Raw genomic sequence first — 22683 nt, forward strand, 5'->3', positions numbered from 1 at the left:
GCAGCAGCTTGGATCACAAGACCCGATAACGTCGTCGTGCGAAACAACCGCGAGCTATATATTTTATTATTATTATTATTATTATTATTATTATTTTTTTTTTGTTATCGTTGGCTAACCCATCAGTTTTGTATGAAAAAAAAATACCTCACGACGAAAATCGGTGTTTTAGATAGGGACGTGCGTTTGAAATTTTAGAACCAAACGCAATAATATCGTCGTCGCAGTCGTCGTCATCGTCGTCATCGTCGTTTACCCGTCCACACCGCACTGCGTATACACACACACTATACAATAATAATAACACGTGCTAGCAATAACAATACAATGATTTCGTTTCAATTGCGTCCGGACAAAAAAACAATTGGAGATAAACGTCGTCAACATGCATTCGTGCACAGTACTGTTTTACGACTTACCTACCTACCACACGAGACATACGTTGTGCACAACACATACTATTTCTTGTAATATTATAATACGCGCGGGTAGTGCGCCTATCGGGAAAGTGCGTGCGTGCCTAAAATACAGCACGCGACAGAGCTGATATTTTTCGTTACGAGAACGATACACAAAAATGTCAGATTGTGTACTAAGTTCGGTCCTACATAATATTATCTGTTTAGTGTGTGTGACTATTGAAATTATTGACGGTTTTATGTTAATACCATACATGGTGATATACACGCGAATACGGACTTGGTATTATCCTGTACGAATCGATCACACGGTCCTTCATAGACTTCGCATCAGTGGTGATCAGAATATTCCGATGATTCGATTATTATTACTATTATAAACTTTTCTATGACTATTGGATGTAAAATAAAGAATTGTATACAATATTATTTACAATGATAATATTGTTTTAAAAGGACAGAGATAAAATTTATATATATAATAATAATTAATAATATAATATAATAGGTATATACATAATATGCATCGTATACTACGAATTATTATAAAATTACATTTAATTATAATATAAAGATCTAAATAAATGACATAAAATTAAATAATATAAAGTTTATGTATATAATATTATTATATTCTCTAACTTATACCCTCAAAAACATCCGTCGGTTGTCAAATGCTATATATATTGTAGGGACGACCACCACAATAGATATTCGAATACACTCAAATCTAATGGAAACTTTCAAACTAATGCTTTATATATATAGCGGAAGATTTAGTCATTTACAAAGCTACTGAGTGCACTATCTATAAGGTATTATAGTATTCAGCGACTCATTATCCAGCCTCATCAGTTTCCGAAATCCTACACATTCCCTGTATATAATATTACCAGGAAAATACAAAATAGCAATATTAAAGTACAACTCACCGACTGTAAAAATATTATCTACACGTGAATACTTGGTCATTATTATATAAATGGCAACGAACAAGATTGTTATTATTATTATGGACTACATTAGGTTATTGCATACTAAGTCTATTTAATATATTATTCAACCTGAATAATTGCAGATATAAGTAAAAATTATGTTTCGTAATTTTGTTTTACATTGCGAGAAGTTTCGTCCGCATGTATAGTAAACAATATAATATAGGTAATATAATATTTGCTATGCTTCTTCAATTGAAACGCTCATGTTGTACGTCAACCGAACGAATGTCATTACGTCGGCTATAATATGGTTTCACGTTCATAGATGACGTTTATTCTACAAATATTACAACTTCGGACTACTATTAACACGGCATAATTGATAGATCAAATACTCAAATTAACCAGACAACTAAAGTTTCTTTATGATATTATAATTATTATGATTGTATGATTTGATAAACTATATTATTTATCAGTTAACGGCTCATTATTTGCTATATATAAAAACCAGATTTTTAAGCTCATATACTCTTTTCAAAAGAGTTGAAATTTAATACAATAACCATGTATATATTCATGTATTTAAAATCGATGTATAAAATTGTATAGATTTTTCGAAATTGAAAATTCTTAATCATGTACGTGAAAATCATATATTTTAAATAAACATAGTTCGTGTTTATAGTTAGAATTTAGGAAAATTTGCTATAGCTGGAAATATTTGTACTCGTTTGATCGCCATTAAAAATTAACTTTTGAACAGAGAAAACACTATACTCATTATTATTGTATGCTATGAACCGTTTATTAAACTTTGATCCAGTGGCAATCATTGATCTATGACGACGGTTTTATGATTATACAATACGTAATTTTGCAGTCTACTTATAATATAATACATTAATACATGACAGCGTTGATCTAATTATCTTTTAAGGAAATCCGAAAGAAAGTTACCCGCTTGTATAAAGCATTCAACGAAATTATGTTAACCACGAGTTCAAGGCTAGTGGGTATTGTTGATTTGTATTGTATTGTCAATGGTCAACTAGAGCGAATGTTTTAAAGATTTTTTTTCCAGTATATAAAGAATTATACGGACTAATACTTGAACGTTTCATATACAGACAGTTAGAGGTAGGCCGTAGGCACATCGATTAATGACTACGTAGGTTATCAGTGGAGTGGGGCATTCTGCAGTAATCACAGATTACAGGAACACAGATTTATCCAGATAACAATAAAGAGAAAACTTTGTGGATTACTCGAGATTCTCGATCCCCGTATTATGGTGCTGTGATATTCTTAACACTTGGTCAAAAATACAATCGAATTTATTTTATGGATAATTAGCAATATTATAATATTAATGTTAAGTATCAAAAGTAATGGAGTCGGTAATTTATTAAAGTATGTAGCTAAATGTTTTAATCAAAGTGATTTATAGGAACTTAAATTAAAATTAATAGAATCAAAAAATATATTATTCGCATTTTCCGCGAGGAATTAAACCTTATAATGTTTTCTTTAGCATTACATGTGTACCTAGTACCTATGCAGTAAATAATGATACATATAATATTATATTATGGAGTTAATTCAACTATACAGTTTTTGATGTTTATGTAATTATTAGTTTATCACTACTTATCACCGAAATATTTTTTTATGAATCGATATTTAAAAGAAAATTAAAGGCTTGTTTTTAAAAGTATTTAGTTTCATTATCGTGCTAGAAGTTTTAATTCAGCTTTTAAAAATGGCACCGTGTTAATGGTATTTAATATGTATACCTGTAGGCTGTAGTATATTTTGCTATATTTGTGATTCGTGAGAGGAAGATCAGACACTAAATTACAGTACGATATCGTTTAATTGTCTGTCGTGGGGATTTAATAATGACAAGAGTTGATTGTTATAAATCAAAATAAAAACTATTAATTTATTATTATTTCTTTTATTGTTATATACAATCCACGTTTAATTTTATTTTTTGTAAGATAAGCATAACAAATAATTATTTATAAGATTTATGTAATACAATTTTACATGGTGTATTTAGCGCAGTCGATGAACGTGTCAATTAATAACAAGTACACCCAGAGATACAATCATTCATGGCGGTGTATTTAAAATACTCAAATATTTGACGTCTCAATTTACTATTAACCCGATTTGTTCACGAAACCCAATAGAAATAACTAGTGCTCTCTCGAAATAGTCGGAATTATGACGATTTATCACGAAGATGTATATAATCAATCTGTACACAAATTTCTCCGGATTATCGTTATTGATCTATACGACGTGTTAATCACATTTTTTTTTGTACCTACGTGATACGTTCATAATTTATTATTATTATTTATTTTTATTTTGGCCGTCAAGTGGACACCGTCATACTGATACCTAACTACATTATCTTAATATGGTTAGCTGTTAGGAGGGGGACACTGCATGTACTACTGCAGTCGACTGATGAATAGGAAATATTAATTCGTATTTAATTACATGATTGTTTAATTATTGTTTGAGCGTTTCCTAGCTAAATTCCATACTTATCATGGACAATAATTTTGTTTTATAAAATCTGTCATCGGGGTCGTGTTCATTTTTTTGGATCGAGGTTATCGCGTTTGACTGGGTTCAGTGAGTAAAATCGAAAGGAAATAGAGCAAATCACTTTACTCTCTCCATGATCCACTGACTAGGTACTGCTACACGTCTATATATACATATAGCTTACCACGTCTATATTTTCTCATGCATGTCTATGACAGTGTCCACTAACATTATATTATAATGATTATTGTTTTTAGTATAATATTATATATTCATTATATTGAAAGTTATTATTAATGTGTTTCTTCGTCTCCATATCTCCAGCTACCGTTAATTTTTTGAAAGCGAATGATTATATAGGTAAAATTTAACACACAAGTAATCATTTGATTTGACAGAAGAATGGAAAGGTGTTTCAAACATAACAAGATTAATTTAAAAAAACAAAACATGTTTACTAAATTAAAATAAATTTAGAATGCCCACAAAAAATCATCGTCATTTTTACGCCTTGTCGGAGCTGTATAATCAGGTTATTAATTCACAATTAATGTAAATAGTTAAAATAAAAATATTAATAAATTAAAAGTGAAAAGTGTAACCTACTTATTGTTGTTAAAAACGTCTACAAAAATTGTATAAACAAAGACATAAATATTTATAAATTATTATTGATAAAATTGATAAAAGTTGTTTCAATCAAAGTAATAAAATGTGGTTATAATGTAGGTACCTACTCATTTTATCTATAAAATCTTATAAAATCTTATATAAACTTTGTTTATTTCACATGTTTATATACATATTATATATTTGTTGCCTTATTGGTAGGTACTAAAATAATTACGAAGGTATACATTTGATTGGTTATTATTTCTGTAGTATTTTCTCTAGCTACTTTATTTATTGATAAATTAAAATTGAATTTCCCTACATAAAAATCAATTTCGTATTGCTGTCAAAGTATTGACATATATGCTACTAAATTGACTGAAAAAAATTCACTATGGTGACTTCCATACAAATTTAATTGATTTAAATATCATAAAAGTAATTTCTCGTTACTTATAAGTTTAATATATTTAGTATTAATTATGTATGAACAATGACAAAGTATCTAAAAACTGTATTATAAAGAAAATGTTAATATTTTTTAATTGTTTACCATTTTGTATCAATTCGCACTTACCTAAATATTACTAAAAATATTATTTAAATAAAATCTTATGTAAGTACATATTTAAATATTTATGTCAACCGCATTACGTTTTATTAATATATTATTATGTTTTTAATCATACAGTATGTATATGTAATGTATATGATCCTACGTTTAGTATAATAAACTTATGTAATAAAATTTAAAGTGTACGTATCAATTTACCAATTTAAATTAATGTAGTTATATTAATATGTTACTTCAAACAGTTATGTTTAATGTATATCTAAAATTTTGAATTAAATGCTATTTATAAAATATTCTTTACATATTTATATATTTGTACATAATATAGAAAATAAAATGTAAGTAATTTATTTCTTAGTTCGGTGAGATCCTTTATGATATACATTATATAAACCGGTATTTGTTCATATGTTTAAGTCCCTACGTAGTGATAATATATGGAAGTAAACAAATTCTTGTATATTATAAAGTGGTTAAATGTAGACTTGACTTATTACAAGTTAATACAATATATAAATACACATTCTTTATTTATACTTAATTATTTTAAATATTTTTATCCACAAGTTGATAAAAATAACTCTGTTATATAATATAAAATATAAAATCCTAATGAAACTAATTTATTTCATCGTACCTATTATATAATATTAACTCTGAAAGTATAATAAAAAATTTCATGTGATAATTTATTTATAGTTATTTTTGGATATAAAAATATAATCATGTAGGATGTACAATATACTATTTACATAATATTGTCAAATAAAAAATTTGTTTTAAAATATATACAATTATAGGTATTCATAAAATATATAATACTTAAAATATTTAGAAACATAAATTGGGGAAATAAAAATAAGACTAAATACACTGTTAAAATATTACAAAATTTGACTATAATTTTATGGGAATTTATTTCTACATAAAACTAAGTACATAATATGTAAATTCCTAAAATATTTTTATGATTCAGTTAGTAAAAAAAGTTTTAGATAAAACACACGTATACATTTTTTATAAATTTACATATTTCAACAGAATGGTTTTATTTCCATTACAAGTTTAAGTGGTGTTATTAAACTTTAGTATATATAATACTAATTTTTAAATTAAATTATTATTTTTAATAATTAATCATATAATTTCACATATTTTATAATACATAAATATAATATTACAAGTATTTTTATTATAAAAACATATTGAAATAAGTATAAATTAATAAAAAGCATTTATTATTCCATGTACTTATTTTATTCTTTGAATTTAATATTAAATTTGAATCTGCAGTTAAATAATTATAATAATAGGTATAAGGTTTAGAAAAAAGATTTTTAAAATGCGTGATATATAATATTATATAGCAAGCTTGTTTAAAAAGTTTATGTTAATCATACTTTTTTATTAATGGATACAGTGTGATTGTGTTACATACTGAAATGTTGTTAATAATTTAATTTTTCTGATAATTTAAAATATATGTAAATTAATTATATGTATAAGCGAATTTACATTATAAAATAGTTAAAATTCTGTTATGGTAGTAATCTGTTGCTTTTTATAATTTTGTTTTCAAGACCATTTGTTTTTTCAATATATTTGTTGTAGAAGTACTATAAAACACCTTTTTAGGAGTTTAAAATTTTAAAATCATCATAATTTATGACTAGATTCAGTAGTTTGAAATTTTTATGAGTGGTATTGATAATTTTTGGAAACCAATGTAAACAGGATTTTTTTGGGAATTTTTGTTTGGTCATAAATTTATGTTAATTATGTCTAGACAGTATTTCTATAAATCGGCATCTGATAAAGTCTCTTAAATTCACAAGATTTTCTTTCAACAATTTTATTATATTCAATTAAAAGATTGTAGCTTTTTCTTTCTAGTCACTAACGTTGTAGTATAATAAAAATGTTTATTGTATAAAAGTATAAGTTAGATTTTCAATTCATTAATGTATGTATATTATATTAATGGTAGTGTTATAAACTGAATTTTTTTGTCATAAACCATCTACGTCGTTGCCTCCCAGATGGGGATTGTTCGTGGGTCAAGATTAATTACCCAATTTAACTTTTCCGAATCAAAAATTAGGTATATATAATTAAGTTTGAGATTCACCGGAAAGGGGTTGTAACGTTTCTTGTGCTATATTTCTCTTAAGTAAACTACCCTTTAATGATTAGAAGTTAAGTAATGGAACATGTAGGATACAGAAAATTAAGACTTGAGTTATTCACTATAGGCTATTAGTTTCCAGTCGTAGTCTACCATACAAGCTGCAATAAAATCTATAATATTTAATTAAGCTTGATGATTTTTAAATGCAAATTATATGACAGGAATAAGAGGAAAAGCGAAAATTGTTCATCTGACGAATGCAGGGATCCGAGGAAGTGTAATGACTTGTATTATTAAGGTTGAAAACGTTTGTATTATTAACACAATAAAGGCATTTTGAGTGTAATATTAGATTCACATCATCAAAATTATTTTACATATTCAAAACCTTTGTCTAAAGATTTAGTTCTTCAATTAGTGTTATTAGAATAGAATGGCTTAAATTATTTCTTTTTTTTTATCAAAACTTTAAATATTATCTCAAATAGATAATACATTTTATTGAAAAATAAATTTATACAAATAATGTTTAAGTGAAATCAATATATTTTGTCGTTATTTGAGAATTTTGTAATTTTTTTCATCTTTTAAACTTTAGTAAGCTAATCATAAACAATATATTTGAAAATCATTGATTTACTACAAATTTTTATCATACCTAATAAGTAATAATCATAACTAGTACATCAAAGATACTTATTATGTGATATACGCATATTATATGAGAATATTGAATACGAGTATGATAAACAAAAATCAACGCATACCTAATGTGAATACATGAATAGTGTTCACTGATCATAGTGTGTCGAGAACTGTAGATGTCATCATCGGAACATAAACTCGTTGATGAAATAGGAATTTAATTGATTACTGTGTATCGAAAAAAAAATCAAACAAGAATGTTTAAAACATTATTATAATATGTTGAATATGTTTTGTTTACATGTGAATAAGTTTATAAATAAATTAAATGACATTATCATAATTATTATTAAACATTTTAATAATTAAAAATATTATTTTTTTTGTTTAATTAACAGTAAAATAATTCTATATGATTACTAAAATGTGTATTTTATTTTTTTAGGTGTAACGGGGAAGAAGCCAAAGAGGTGGTCATCGAGACGGCACTTGGGCAAAACTTGTCCGGTGATTCCGAATCATCATAATCGTCTCTAAATTATTTTTTCTTTATTCCATCGTATTATACTACTGCCAGTGAGTTCGCTTGAAGATAGGATAAAGGTCACTTTTTTCGTGTTTTATTGATGCGCTCAATGTACAGAGACACTTCCAAACGGTGGGCACGATAAAAGCGCACCCGAACCAATCTTCCAGAAACCTCTGTTTATCAATCATATTCGATTTGCGGTCCATGATACGATAGTAATACATGACGGCACAAACTAAAAAATAATGAAATATAGTTTAAGTGTCTGTCGTTATTGAAAACTAGTTCCTCTGAAAAATAATGTGTTAGGTATATCTATAAAAAAATATAATACAAAAATTATGAAAAAAAAAAAAATGTGTAGGTAGTTTATAACGGCAAAATAGTTTTTGTTCCCACCTAAACTAAACTAGCCAATAAATTTGTTCCAATGTGATCAGTAATTTTCTAAATCGATATCATCACGAACTGTGAATTGTCAACCGTTATTTTGGGTAGAACAAACAACAGGGGATATTATTATTTATATTATTTGTTGTTATACTTTCCATTTTTTCATATTCTATAAATTTCCTACACCTTAAAAGTATACAATATAAGGAACACCCGTCGATAACTTATATCAATCGTAACGAACTGTAGTTATGTGTTAACAGTAGTTTGGAATGATTTTATTATTATCCAATGTATATAGTTTGATTCAAAAATATTCTTCACCATTTAGCGGTCAAATATATAGTTTTAATAACTTAAAAAAATTAAAACTAATCTACCTGGGTCGGCTATCTGTTATTGATAGGTAGGTAATATGGGCAAGTTGGTGTCGCTTCAATGTCAGTATAAAATAATTAAATTAAACTCCAATATTATGTTGAATGTTGATATTTTATTTTAATCCTAAAATCCACTTTCATACTATTTGTGTTGATCGTATCTTCAAAAATATTTCTATACAATATGAATTATTTACAAATCATTTCTAAAGAAATACATAATATCCTGTTAAGCGTAAGGTGTCGATTATTGTATTATTTAGGGAATATTTTCTCATAGTAAACTAAGATATATTTAGACATTATTTTTTAATAATTTATTTATGTTATTTAGAGTTATATTTATTTAGATTTTATTAATTTATTATATTTTTTTTTAATAAAATATTTTATTGAATAAACTATGTATTTATTTATTTACCTGACCTACGAACTATAGGGATATTTTATACTTACTTATATTTTATTATATGAAGATTTTTTTTTATTTAATAAAGAAATCATTCATTAATCATATTACTTACTTGCATATGAATTTGTGTAAGTAATAAAAAGTTTTAAAAATTGTCCAAAATAATAATTTGTTTAATACTTAAATTGTTACAGATAATTTACTTTATAATTGTTTGGCAACAATAAAAAATTAACTATTTTGATTTCTAAAATAAATATTTGTTTTAATATTTTTAGTTGTAATTAAAAGCAATAAGTATTGTAAGGTATAAAACTATGGATTTAAGTATACGATGCTCATATTGTTCCTCATCAATATTTCATAACTTTGATAAGATAATTTATAAATATATAAAATCGGACGTATAATATTTAAGTATGTTTATTATTTTATAGTAATAGTTAAGTCTTATATTATGGCTCATAATTAAAAATGTTGTGTAGAATATAGAAGCATAGGAATAAAACGGTAGTTATTAAACAGAAGAGTTTGAAGAGACTGCCGTACTTTTCAATATAGAACAAAATATTAAATAATATTTAATATGGTCTGGAGTTATTAGAAATATTTACTGTCAAAATGGCTAGCGTCCTCTAACGGTTGACGACGTTGTAGCGACCATCAAACGTAACGTCATGTAATAGAGGATCGAATACTAAGATATATTTGAGGCAAAGATTAACTGCATTTTTTATAATTTGATTTACGATAATATGTGAAATCATTATTAAAATATTCTAAATTAAAAAATATAATACATTTCAAATACACGTTGGTCTTAAAAACCCCGTTCATCTGGCGATGGTGTCTTTCGTTTTTTTATATTTATGTTTTTTATAACCCAAATTTTATAAATTTTCTATTTTACATAAATGCTATACTAATTTTGCTGCGTATTATAATAGAATTTTTTGTATTACTAAATAATAGCTTATACATAATATTGTGTGGCAATATTATTTTTTATCATATTATTATTTATTAAACAAAACTTATAATAACTTCAAATAAGCAAATTAGCAAATTTAAATTTATTTCTATTGTTTTTATAAAAAATATAAGACAATAATCATAGATAATTTTTTATTTACCTACTTTATAGATAGTTATTATTTCAGTAAAAATACTATACAGCCATTATTAATAAGTTATTTGTCACTCTGGTAGTTTGGTCTCTGAATGAAAAAATATTTTGTATTTATTTAATTTATAATAGTCATGTATGTATACACTATTTAACCTATATGTTTTTATTATTTGTATTTGTTTTTTTTTTTTTAAATTGTTTCCTATTATACTTTCAAAACTGAATGATATCAATTTGGAGATGAATTGAATACTGTCTAACACCGAACACTATGTTAAAAGGTAGTTGTGTAAGTTCCTTCAAGATGTGAAATGTGAATGTTTCAATGAGGCGCAGATAATACAATATAAATACAATTATGTACACGCGCCTCAATAGATGATATTTTATATTCAAAACAATTTTGAATTTCGTTTTTCTACTAAATTTACAAAAATGACTTTGTCTCGAAACAAGCGGACGAGAAACACTGTTTAAAAAATATAAATAGATAACTGTGTTACCGATGTAATATTATTAATTGCGGTCCATCGTCTATACCATAATAATAATAAATAATATTATTCTATTATAACTTATTATTAATTATTACAGAAAAACACGTACAGTGAGAGTTTATTATTATCATTGTAGCGAAACTACGTCCCAACGTGCGCTGTGTCATGACGAAGGGAAGACGCGTGCTCGTCCCCGGCAGTAGCGTCATAACGCACCACCGGGTCGGATGTTAGAGCAGCTCGGCGCGCTCTCAGGTTAGAAGAGATTATATTCTCGCACGTAGCGCCGACCACGTATCACACGCTAACGGTAATGCGATTCGTTGTGGTCGAATAATATTTGACGTAATAATATTATCATAATCATAACATTACTGAATCGGAAAGGAGCGGACACCCGATCGTGACGTTTCGACAGTTGCTGTAGCGAGGGTTCGTAGCAGTGCGAGGGTATTGTTGCTCGGACTCTGAAGGTAATAATATTATTATTATTTTACAATTTGTATTATATTAAATTCAAAAGAAAATTATTGTTACTCCAGTTGTGTTAGTTAGATTTTTCTAGTACATATTTTAAACGAATAATTGCAATAGTTGTCATATTATGATATGTTGCTATTTTTCGAATTACACAGGTTCGTGCATGTATTAATTTTTTTTTTTTTTGAAATATACAATTATTATTTATTATATAATTTTAAAAAGAGATTGATTTCTCAGACCTTTCTCATAATAGGCACTAAACACATAGTCAGGACTTCAGTAAAAAAAAAATTAATATTTTTAATTATTATTTGTTATAAAATCTACGAACATATTTTTGAAAATTCTATGGTGTGTATGAATAAATAATTATTTCTTAAAAAATTTAGGTTTCTATGTAACAATTTGTATAAAATGGCTTACAATATTTCATATGAGCAGTCTGTTCATTTTTTATGACTCGTTATTGTTACACCAACGTTGTTTTAAATTTATAATCCTAGGTTTGATAAAATAAACGTTTCCATTAATCATTTTATTAACATGTATAATTAAATAAATGATGGTTATTAGTTAATACTGTTTAGAATCACACAAATTCAATAAAGGTATCATAATATTGCAATATAAATTAAAAAAATGTTCAGTACTTACTTAATGAGTACTAAAAATATATAACTAAAATTTATTATAGATATAAATATATATATAATGTTGTGTATTTAGGTAACATAGTACAGTCATTTTCGCTGTAATATTTAATTACAATTTAATTTAGTTATAAAAGCTTTAAATTGTATTTAAATTATGAACAATTGGATTATAAGTAATGTAACATTATTATAAGTAATGAAATTGTTGTACTTATATATAGATAGTAATATTTTTGTTGTTATTAACTTACAATATATTAATATCAACCAATGCAAATATAAGACATTTATACACACATATTATATACGTATAAACTATAAGATGTTAAATTATTTTATCTCTCATAAATTATTAAGTTTAAATTTCAGAAATTGGAATAAAGTCGTTAATTAAATGATGACGAGTTTTACACAGGAAAATGTTATCAACCTGATTAATTCATTTTTGATTATGGTATAATCAACAATAGGTTACTAATAAAAAAGAAGGGTGAAATTAACTTTTAACACATTGAATGGTGAAAAAGTAAATAAATATCAACAGCAGTCAAATAATTTACAAAATTAGTAAGTAGGTGTAAAAATGTAGAAATGATTTTTTTTTTTATTTATGTGGTATAAATAAAATATTGGATCAGGCTTATAAATAAATAAAACGATTAGGTTACAATGGTGGTCTTATAAAAAGTTAATTTGACTTCTGTATTGTGTTAGTAACGAGTCGTACTGTCATCGGTTTACGACACTACGTAAATAAAGTAAATTGTTGACATTAGTTACGTTAGACAAAAAACTGCTTTATATTTTTGAAAATGATTCAATACAAAATTAAATTTCTTGAAAAATTTACATTTATAATTTTGTTCATTTTTAAATTGAAATTCAATGTTCTAAAAATTATTGGTATAATATGTAAACATTGTAAACTATAAAACTCATAATTAGGCGTAGAGCTAAATAATATATTATTTATAATATTACTATAGAATACTGGTGTAACATAGGAGTTATGCGTTTATTATATTTTAGAATTTTGTGTTAGAACTCGATAAAAAAAAAAAAATGTGGAGAAAACGATTTTTCCATAGTAATATTATTACACCGGAGAGACGTAGACTGCAGTGGTGCAGTTGCGTATAAACATCTGCATTCTTTTATGTATTATAATAATATTACCAAGAAAATCATAATGTAATATATTTTTTTAACATAAAAAATTGCAAATAAAATGCCGTTTACTTCCGCATTAATCAATTTTTATAATGAATAAAATATGTAAAATTATTCACAGTAGTCGATGGAGCAATCAGAACTTCGTGGTCGATTTATTTATGAGGTACACATCTCTTTTATTGCTGAAAAATCACATATGTGTATGTATATCGACTATTTTATAGTTCTTTATTTTTATTTGGCACTACAAAAGCGCTATTTTCAATAGTTGTTTGTAAAATAAAAAGTTTTTTACAGGTGTTTTATTAGTGTATTTTTAATAAAATAAATTTAATACAACGACTACCTCCATTTTTAAAAATAATTTTTAAGTTTGAAATATTGTAAAGACTTACAAATTAAATATGAGCTTAATCATGTTCTTTTATATATTTAAAATACAATATTTTACAAATTGTAGGTGACAAATGATTGAAGAATTTATTAATACTTCGAAATATGCTAGTAGTTAGTCCAATTACTATTATTATCAGTTTTTTTTTTTATTTATTTTATCCTTGAGTTTACTTCAATAGTAAAGTCCACTTTTTACAATCATTTAAATTGTATAAAGTTCATTTAAGAGATTCTAAGAATGTCATACTACAAATTATTTGAATGTCATCAGTGCGTGGTGGTAGTGGTCAGTTGGGCATGTTATTTGGTGTCCTACTGTAAGATAATAAGTACTCGCATTATATTAATGTCATTTATTTTGTACGTAAATTGATTAACAATAAGCTGATTAACTGTCCTGAGAGTTATTTAAATGTCCCTAAGATCTCAGTACTAATGATAAAGGTCAAGTTCACCCTTAAAATCTATTCATAATCATAATGTTTGACTAACATTCCATGTCATAGCTCATGTATTTTATCAAATAAAATATATTATAACATTTATTGTGCATATATTGTTATTTTACACTATAGTGTGAATCTTTTGCGGTACAAAGATAAATTACCATCTTCCATTTATACGTGTTAAAATAAATAATTTAAACTATTGTTTTTAAAGTTTTTGAAAGATAACATAAACACTATGGTAAGTCGAGCTGCTTTTAGAATTGTTTTTCAAGTGAGAAAATGTATCATTGCGGTTTTGAATTCAAAATAATTGTTTAAAACTGCTTTCCTTCGAGGTCGACGAAGCGCTCGCCACTAAGTTGTGTACCACGTACTTAACATATTTACTACCTACTGTTTTTCGTGTCTATAACAGTGGTCCATACTAACATACAAGCAATTTTCGGTATTATCATTGTTATTTTTTTTCATATACATATTTATGAAACCCTACCATGTTTACCCAGAATATAAAAACACAATGGACTAGATATAGACTACAGCCTACATTACTTTTACTTTTAGAGGGTACAAATAATATTATAAGATGATTGAAGAAGATTGATGTTTAAGATTAATTTAGTATGTGGTACAGGTTTCGTTGGATATAATAGGTATGGTTGCCAAAACGGAAATACCGGTTGAACATCAACAATGGAAATAGTACTTCCGGTCCAGAGAAGTGTAGTCCGAGGTCAAAATATGTGATCACCAAAAGCCTCTAACACCACCAAACTACGGAAACGAGAATAGTTGTATCGGAAGTCAGTTTTTATGAGTTGCTATGTTTGGAAGTAGCCGAGTATCACTGTTAAAATTTGCAATTATTTATTTATTTTTACCCTTATTTTTTTTCAACATAATGGTTGATATGTTTGGTTCGTAATATTTTTGTATAGACGAATAGCAGAATTTATTCTTATATTCTTATTTATTAATTTGTCAAGATAATTTATGGTTAGTTATATTTATATTTATGTTTTATAAATGTAAAAAACATAACAAATATCAGATAGGAAAACTTTTACTGAAAAAAAATGTGTAACTTAAAATTATAATTAAGCATTTAAGTTTAGATCAAATCATCTATTATTTTACGCTAATATTATTCAATCCTATTTATACGATTAGAGTATTTTAGTATTTTATTGATCTATAGTAGGGGTGGTGAACCTTTTTTGGGTTAAATGCTAAATTTTTCAAATTGAGGTTTTAAAAATTGTTCACGTATTTTTCTAAGGATAAAAATATAACTAAACGCACCTTTTTTTGTAATTATAATTTGTTTAAATGTATAATATAATTTGTTTCATTAAATTTCGTATAACAGTTAAACCAAAACTTTATACACAGCATAGTTTTTAATAATTCCAATATTTTCACGTTCCGTTGAAATTCGACTACTGTGCCACCCTTGGAACGTCAAGGAACTAAGTCGCCACCCCGTTCTATAGTATCAATGGGAAATTAATTTTATCTTCAATATTATCATTCCTAAGTTATGGCGTAACGTTATTAAATGTTATATATATGCCTAATTCGAATAAGAAAAACACATTGTTAATCTTATTATACATATTATACTCGTATTTTATTTTTCTATTAAATAATTAAGACATGTACTAATTATTTTAAGTATATCTAGTTACGTGACTTAGCCAATTTAATCATTCTAGAATAAGTACAATACAATATGAGGCCAACTATGCTCAATAAATATAATGTTTTACATTTATCTAATTGCTAAGCAATCTGAGGAATCGTTTATATTAACATTTTATTCTATGGATAAATAAAGAGTATAAATATACAGATATAATACTTCCGAAAAAAGTGGTAAATACTAAATTCTTTATCCAGAAACTAAGTCTATATGACGTAAAATATAAATTAATTAAATTAATTATCAATAGCAAAATTACGTAATTACCATAAAAAAAGGTCTTGATAAGTAGGTATGGTTGAAATAAAATATATTGGCGGTGAAAATAACAAATAATAAAACACAGAAGGCAATAACGGTTCTTACCAAAAGCAAATACGAATACATTATTAAACAATATTATAAAGAAAAGAAAAGTTGGCAAAACTTTACACTACATAATAGCATTTACACAATTTATAAAAGAATAATTAAATACAAACTAAAATACTTTTTAAAGAATAAAATTATCACTTTAAAATTCACTTGAAATTTAAAAAACGTACCATTTTAATCGGCATTTAAATAATTTACAATATTCTACGTGTTATCCGTATGTAGTAATGATATTTTTAGGGTGCTATATGTGGAGCCACCGCTATTTTATGTGGGCATATTTGCGTTTATATTTTTTTGTAATAAATATTTGTTTTCAACTCGTTAAAAAACTTTTTGTTTAATTAATCTACTATGCACCGATCGTGTAATGGCTAATTAAAAATCACTATATCCTGCCTGACTACCGAGGCTGAATTACGATTATTTTTCTTTATTGAATTTGTTTTTCCTATATTCTATAGTTCTGTACATGTTTGTCAAACGCATTTGGTAAGAATGGTAATAATTTTAAAATTAAAAATGCAAAGTGATTTCTGTAAACAATATTTTTAAAGTTTTTTTAATAATTAAGATTAAATATTATAATATTACAATAGCGGTTAACGATATTTACGTCTTATGAATTGTTTTATTTAATTATTATACAAAGTTTGAATAAATAACTTAATAAACTATTCTTACTATTTGTTTATTGCCGGATAAAGGTAAATGTATTAAAAGTAAATTATTCTTTTATGCACTCAAATCATATTATTCCGTACAACTGACGTGCTGAATCTACTCGACACTGTGCGTTAATCCACCAATGTCTTCAATCGGGAGAAGTGGAATTAGTTCTGATTGATTATAAATCTAATTAAATACTGACTATGCACCAAGGGGGTCGCTTATTATAAACAAATATTTCTCCAACTGCGCCGTCCGATTAATTACATTTGATAAACAATATCGAGCGAGAAGAAATATACTAATTTATAATACGAAACTCCTAGAAGAGTCTTAGGGTCAAAGATATCGATATCATTACGATTTAATGCGACCTTAATATTGCACGTAAAATAAAACAATATTTTTTTCGTATCAATTATGCAATAGGTACTTTATCCATAATACACTTTATATTTATTTTTGAAAATTATTAGTTTTTTTTTTTTTTAATTTTACCGTCCGATAGATTATCGTTATCGTCAATAATTTTATCAATACCTCCTTCCCTCAGTATAATATCCGGAGGCGTGTTCTTGCGTTCGATTACAGTTAATAATATGATATATATACCCTACAGATGGGAGCGTGTGCCTAATATGTGTCTACTTGCGGTGTACAACAATTGAGTACGTGTCACGTAGTCTCGTATGCGTATTTTCGATTTTTCGGTTATTCGAAAATACGTATTAATAATGACGTTATCCCAAACACGGGCGTAACTATTGACCGCAAACAAAATACAACTGCGATATCACATTATTATCATCACGACGTTTAGTAAAACTTTGGATTATGTGTGCGTGTGAAAACGTCTCGGGCAGAATCGCGTTGGCCGCTCTGTTTTTGTTGTCGTCGTCGTCGTCGTCGTCTTCTTCGGTGGTCGAGGCCACCGAGGCCGATCGACGAGACCCGCTGGACGAGCTGCTCGCGCGATGGTCCGCGGCCGCGGCCGGTCGACAGCAGGATTCGCAGGACGAGCCCGGGTCGCCGTTGTTCGACACCTACGCGCGCGGCACCGCCACCGCCGCCACCACGGGCACCGCGGCCGAAAAGCCGCGTTCCATAGTGACCGTGGCCCGGAACGGACGGCTGGACGGCACGCCGTGCCCGACGGTCGAAGGCCTGTGGCTGTCCACGAACCTGGAGACGGCGTTCGACATGCGGGCCACCGGGCTGGCCGGCCGGTTGGACGTGCGGGCCGTCGGCTCGGATTGGACAGGCGGCGCCGAGACGGTGTTCGGCGACCGGGGCCCGGTCACCGCGATCGTCAGCCAACGGGACACCGGTAACGCGGTCACGTTCGTCGGACACTGTCGCGCCTCCCACGGCGTGGACACGATGACCGGTACGTACACGATATCGATATCTTTACGTTTGTGAGGTAGTCTGGGTGAGGGGGAGGGGGAGTGATGGGTTCTGCCCGCTCGTCAAAAAAAAGTGTGTTATCATTAACGTCTATCAATCAGAGTCGGTGTCGTGTTGAACTGCGAGAGTTTGCCGATGGAGAACAGGTTATGAGTGCGGATCGAATTTATGCGTACAACTTTGACGACATATAACTATAATAGTTGTTATCTATCTTTTAGATTCTGGACGGAGTGATGAATGTATTGATTTTACAGTGATGTGTGTTTTTATTATTTTTATTTTTGTGTCCGTCATCACGTTTTGGAGTGGTAATGATGCTTCGATTTTTGACATCAGCCCCTCTTTAAATAGGGAAATTCATCTAGTTGGTACTTTGGGGGTGGTCAAAAGTAAAAAATGTCCAATAGTTTTCAAAAGCGTCGGGAAAAACCCCAAAAAATAACGGAAAAACGGGAATTTTTACGCATAACCACATATCGACGAAATCGATTTTTTGATTTTGCTGTAACTCAAAAACGAATTATTGTAAGTACTTGAAATTTTCACCAAATGTTTTTATTATGGTTATCTATTTACGATCAAAATATTTTGACCTTTTTTAAGCTACTCTTAGACAATAGAAATTTTCGACTTTCCTAAGTTTTTTTTCTTAATATGCCGATAAAAAAAATTTGTCTGCTTAAAAAATTTTTAAAATTTAATACAATGTTTATTATAAGTTGTAATTATCGGAGTAAAAAAAAAAAATTAAAAATCGTTAGTCACAATTTTTATTTATAAGCATTTAAAGTTCAAATGTTTACAAAATATATTAAAATCGCGAAAATTTGCAAGGAATTTCGAAGTTGAAAATTCGTGAAATTTTTGTGATTTATACTTCAGGTTTAAAAATCCAATACAAGGTTATCCATAAGTTTTCCTTCGAGTAACTGTAAAAAAAAATTCCAGTGTCAATATAGAAAACATTTGATGAGCGTATGAAATTTAATTTTTTACGAAATCGCATAAAATAACGATATATTACAATTTAAATATAGGTAATAATATAATATATCCAACTAATTATCATTGACTGACAAATCATTTCCGTTCAGAATCGTTTTTCGGATACAATGATACCCGTCAATGCATTCAAATTTAACACATCCATTATAGTAACCTACTCTCCGTCTCTACTATACAGCAGAACGATACCCACTTTTTTTTTTTAATTTCAAAGAAAATTATCAAATTTTAAGAGATTCGACAACTACGAAATGTTAAACGACAATAATATTAATACACTATTATACTATAATCATCGTGAAAATAAGGAGATAAACACTTGTAGAAATAGGCAATTTCTGAGAATCACTAGATAATATAAATGGACGATAAGCCATGTTTTAGCGTGGGAACCGTTTACTGTTTCCGAAATTGCGATCCGTCATAAGCTCGACAAATCCCGATAGGTCCAGTTTCACGAAAGACGCTAATTCACGAACATTCCTGTTTAGTATATAACATCGGAAAATAGCTCTCTGAATACTACGGACACTGAAATCGTTCAAAAACGTTAGGTTTTTTTACTTTAAACTATAACCTATATATTGCCTAAACAATTGTAAACGCCACTATAATTTTTATTATAGTATTTTTTTTAAGACCACACAATTCACATAACCGCATAAAATATAGATAAATAATTATAATATAAATACTATCGTAGATTTATCGGAATTAATACAAATTAATTAATTTATTAATCACTGAAAATGAACAAAAAAAATATATATATATATATACATATATTTGCTAAATTGGTGATATTTATATTTATACATCCTTACATAGGTACCTATTTAATTTCAATATTAATATTATTTTGATCACGCGGCGTTATGGATAGGCTATTTAGCTACACAGCTACACTTGTGTCCATATTTTGGCACATCCTATTATTACATTGGTTTAATTTAAATATATTTGTTGTCAGAAAGAGAGAGACTATTCATGTTTATCTTTGATAAAATAGATTTATTTTATTTGGAATTTTATTAATGTAATCGTATGGATTTTTGAAACATGTCAAAGTACGATACAACAAGTAAGTTGAAATTAGATTATAGTAGGTACGAATGTGTGTATATAACTATACAATGACTTAATGCATTAAACCGAGAAATAAGAACGCATTTATAAGCACAACGCGACAATATCTATAATTGATGAATTAATAAAATATGCAAGTAGTCGAAATACTTGATTTTTAAATCATTCGCTTACTTGCTGAATTGACGATAATTGACATACTTTTCAAAGATCACAGTTGTGGGAATCCGTTGAATTCATAACGTAACGTTTAGTCGAAAGAATAATAAATTTGGTGTGATGGTTTTCATTTATTTATTTTTAATACTTTAATATACTTTAAATATATTTGAAAAATAAATATGACATATAAATTCTAGGCGTATGGGTAATAGCTTCACCGGTCAAGAATAAGTTGGATCATCATTTAGCCGTACAACCAATACCAGATACGTTATACCGACTGCAAGTCGAGTAGACGCATAGTTTATACTATGAATTTTTAATGTTCACAGACAACACTGATTGCCTTTGACTGTCGTGTATGTAAATGATTTTGTTACCATATTATATGTTTATACATATATTTCTAAAACAGATAATCGGACTGATTTATTAATGAAATTCCTATTTTACCCCTTGTATTGTTTAAAAATTATTTATTAATTTCTGGCCCCCAACGGTGCATGAACTTTGGTTCTTTATACCATAGTTGTTTATAATATTTTTTATTTGTGTACACAGGATATGCAAAAAATGAACATTGCGTGTAAATAAAAAATATCATCATAATAATAATAATGATTGCATAAAATACTTGTGTACATGAATACTAAACTGCGCGTTTAATTTATACATGCATATGTAGTTTAAACTGTCATCTGCATGGTCGTATCAATGTCGCTGATAAAACAGTATTTTTCATTCAGCTTATTCAGTAATTTGTTGCTGTAAAAATCAACAACGAGCTAGTCGTTTAAAATTTTAACGTATTACAATCAAAAAAGGATATTTTTTAGAGATTATAGGTACCACTACAACACATAATATTGAATAGTATATAGTAATATTATGTTATATTATAAATATTGTAATATTGTTATATTATTATGTTAGTATAATATTCATTTATTGCTGTTGTTATTATTATATATTTTTAACAAATTTAAATTTAAAATTTTATAACCTAAAAATAATAAAATAATAACTATAAATGTTTATAGAGTTTAGTAAAACTTGTATTATGAATATTATGTTTTAACTATAATCCTTCGATTTTTCAATGATATTTAGTATCATATATTATTAATTATATTATAAATTATATATTATAATTAATCAATTTTTATTCATACATCTATGTATTTTATTTTTTTTTAATGGAAGTACTGTACCCTATAAGTATCTATATGAAGTCTTATAAGGTATTTAGTAGTTATTAATTTTCCAATCCAAGGCGTATTTAGATGGCAATACAAACAACATTGTTGCACGTAGTTACATATACCTAATTCACAAGCATTCACATTTCTGATATAACCTTAATATTTTAAATGTATTTTTATTATATTTATATTTAATATAACATAAATATATTTATATATATATATATTCATTTTATATATTTTTATTTTGCTAAAATATTTGATCGCAGACTCAGAGGATGTTTTGATAAAAATGTTTTCTTCAACCCGATAATAATTGCAATTGATGTTTTTTTTATTTTGTTGTATCATAATATTAGAGACTAGACACGTAGGGTTTTTTTTGGATATGTATTTATTTTATATTTAAATATAACATGTGGGGTGTATTACACAATCTCTGTGACAGACATAAATCTACATAATTTGAAATAGAACCATATTACAATATATTTTTCAAAAATATGAATCATATGGTACGTATATTTTTTTGCATAAATACAACCGAGGGAGGCGGATTCAACACTTAAAACATCTCCCTCGCTCCGACAATAACGCTATTTAACGAATTATACATTTAAATTTGTACATAATGCATAGTAATCTATAGTTGATTGACGTAAATCATCGACTTTTTTTATGAATTTAAACTGATATG

General features: G+C 27.3%; 1 protein-coding gene across 1 annotated transcript in view; it reads left to right on the forward strand.

The window, feature by feature from the left end:
* The window catches only part of LOC113552008, a 32356-nt gene extending 22772 nt beyond the window's left edge, over positions 1 to 9584 (forward strand). Inside the window, exon 3 of the mRNA XM_026954649.1 lies at positions 8327 to 9584. Coding sequence (XP_026810450.1) covers positions 8327 to 8408 — 82 coding nt within the window. The 3' untranslated portion in view covers positions 8409 to 9584. The remainder of the gene's footprint in view (positions 1 to 8326) is intronic.
* The last annotated feature ends 13099 nt before the right edge of the window (positions 9585 to 22683 follow it).

This window comes from Rhopalosiphum maidis, chromosome 2, assembly GCF_003676215.2.
Source record: "Rhopalosiphum maidis isolate BTI-1 chromosome 2, ASM367621v3, whole genome shotgun sequence".
NCBI classification, from domain to species: domain Eukaryota; kingdom Metazoa; phylum Arthropoda; class Insecta; order Hemiptera; family Aphididae; genus Rhopalosiphum; species Rhopalosiphum maidis.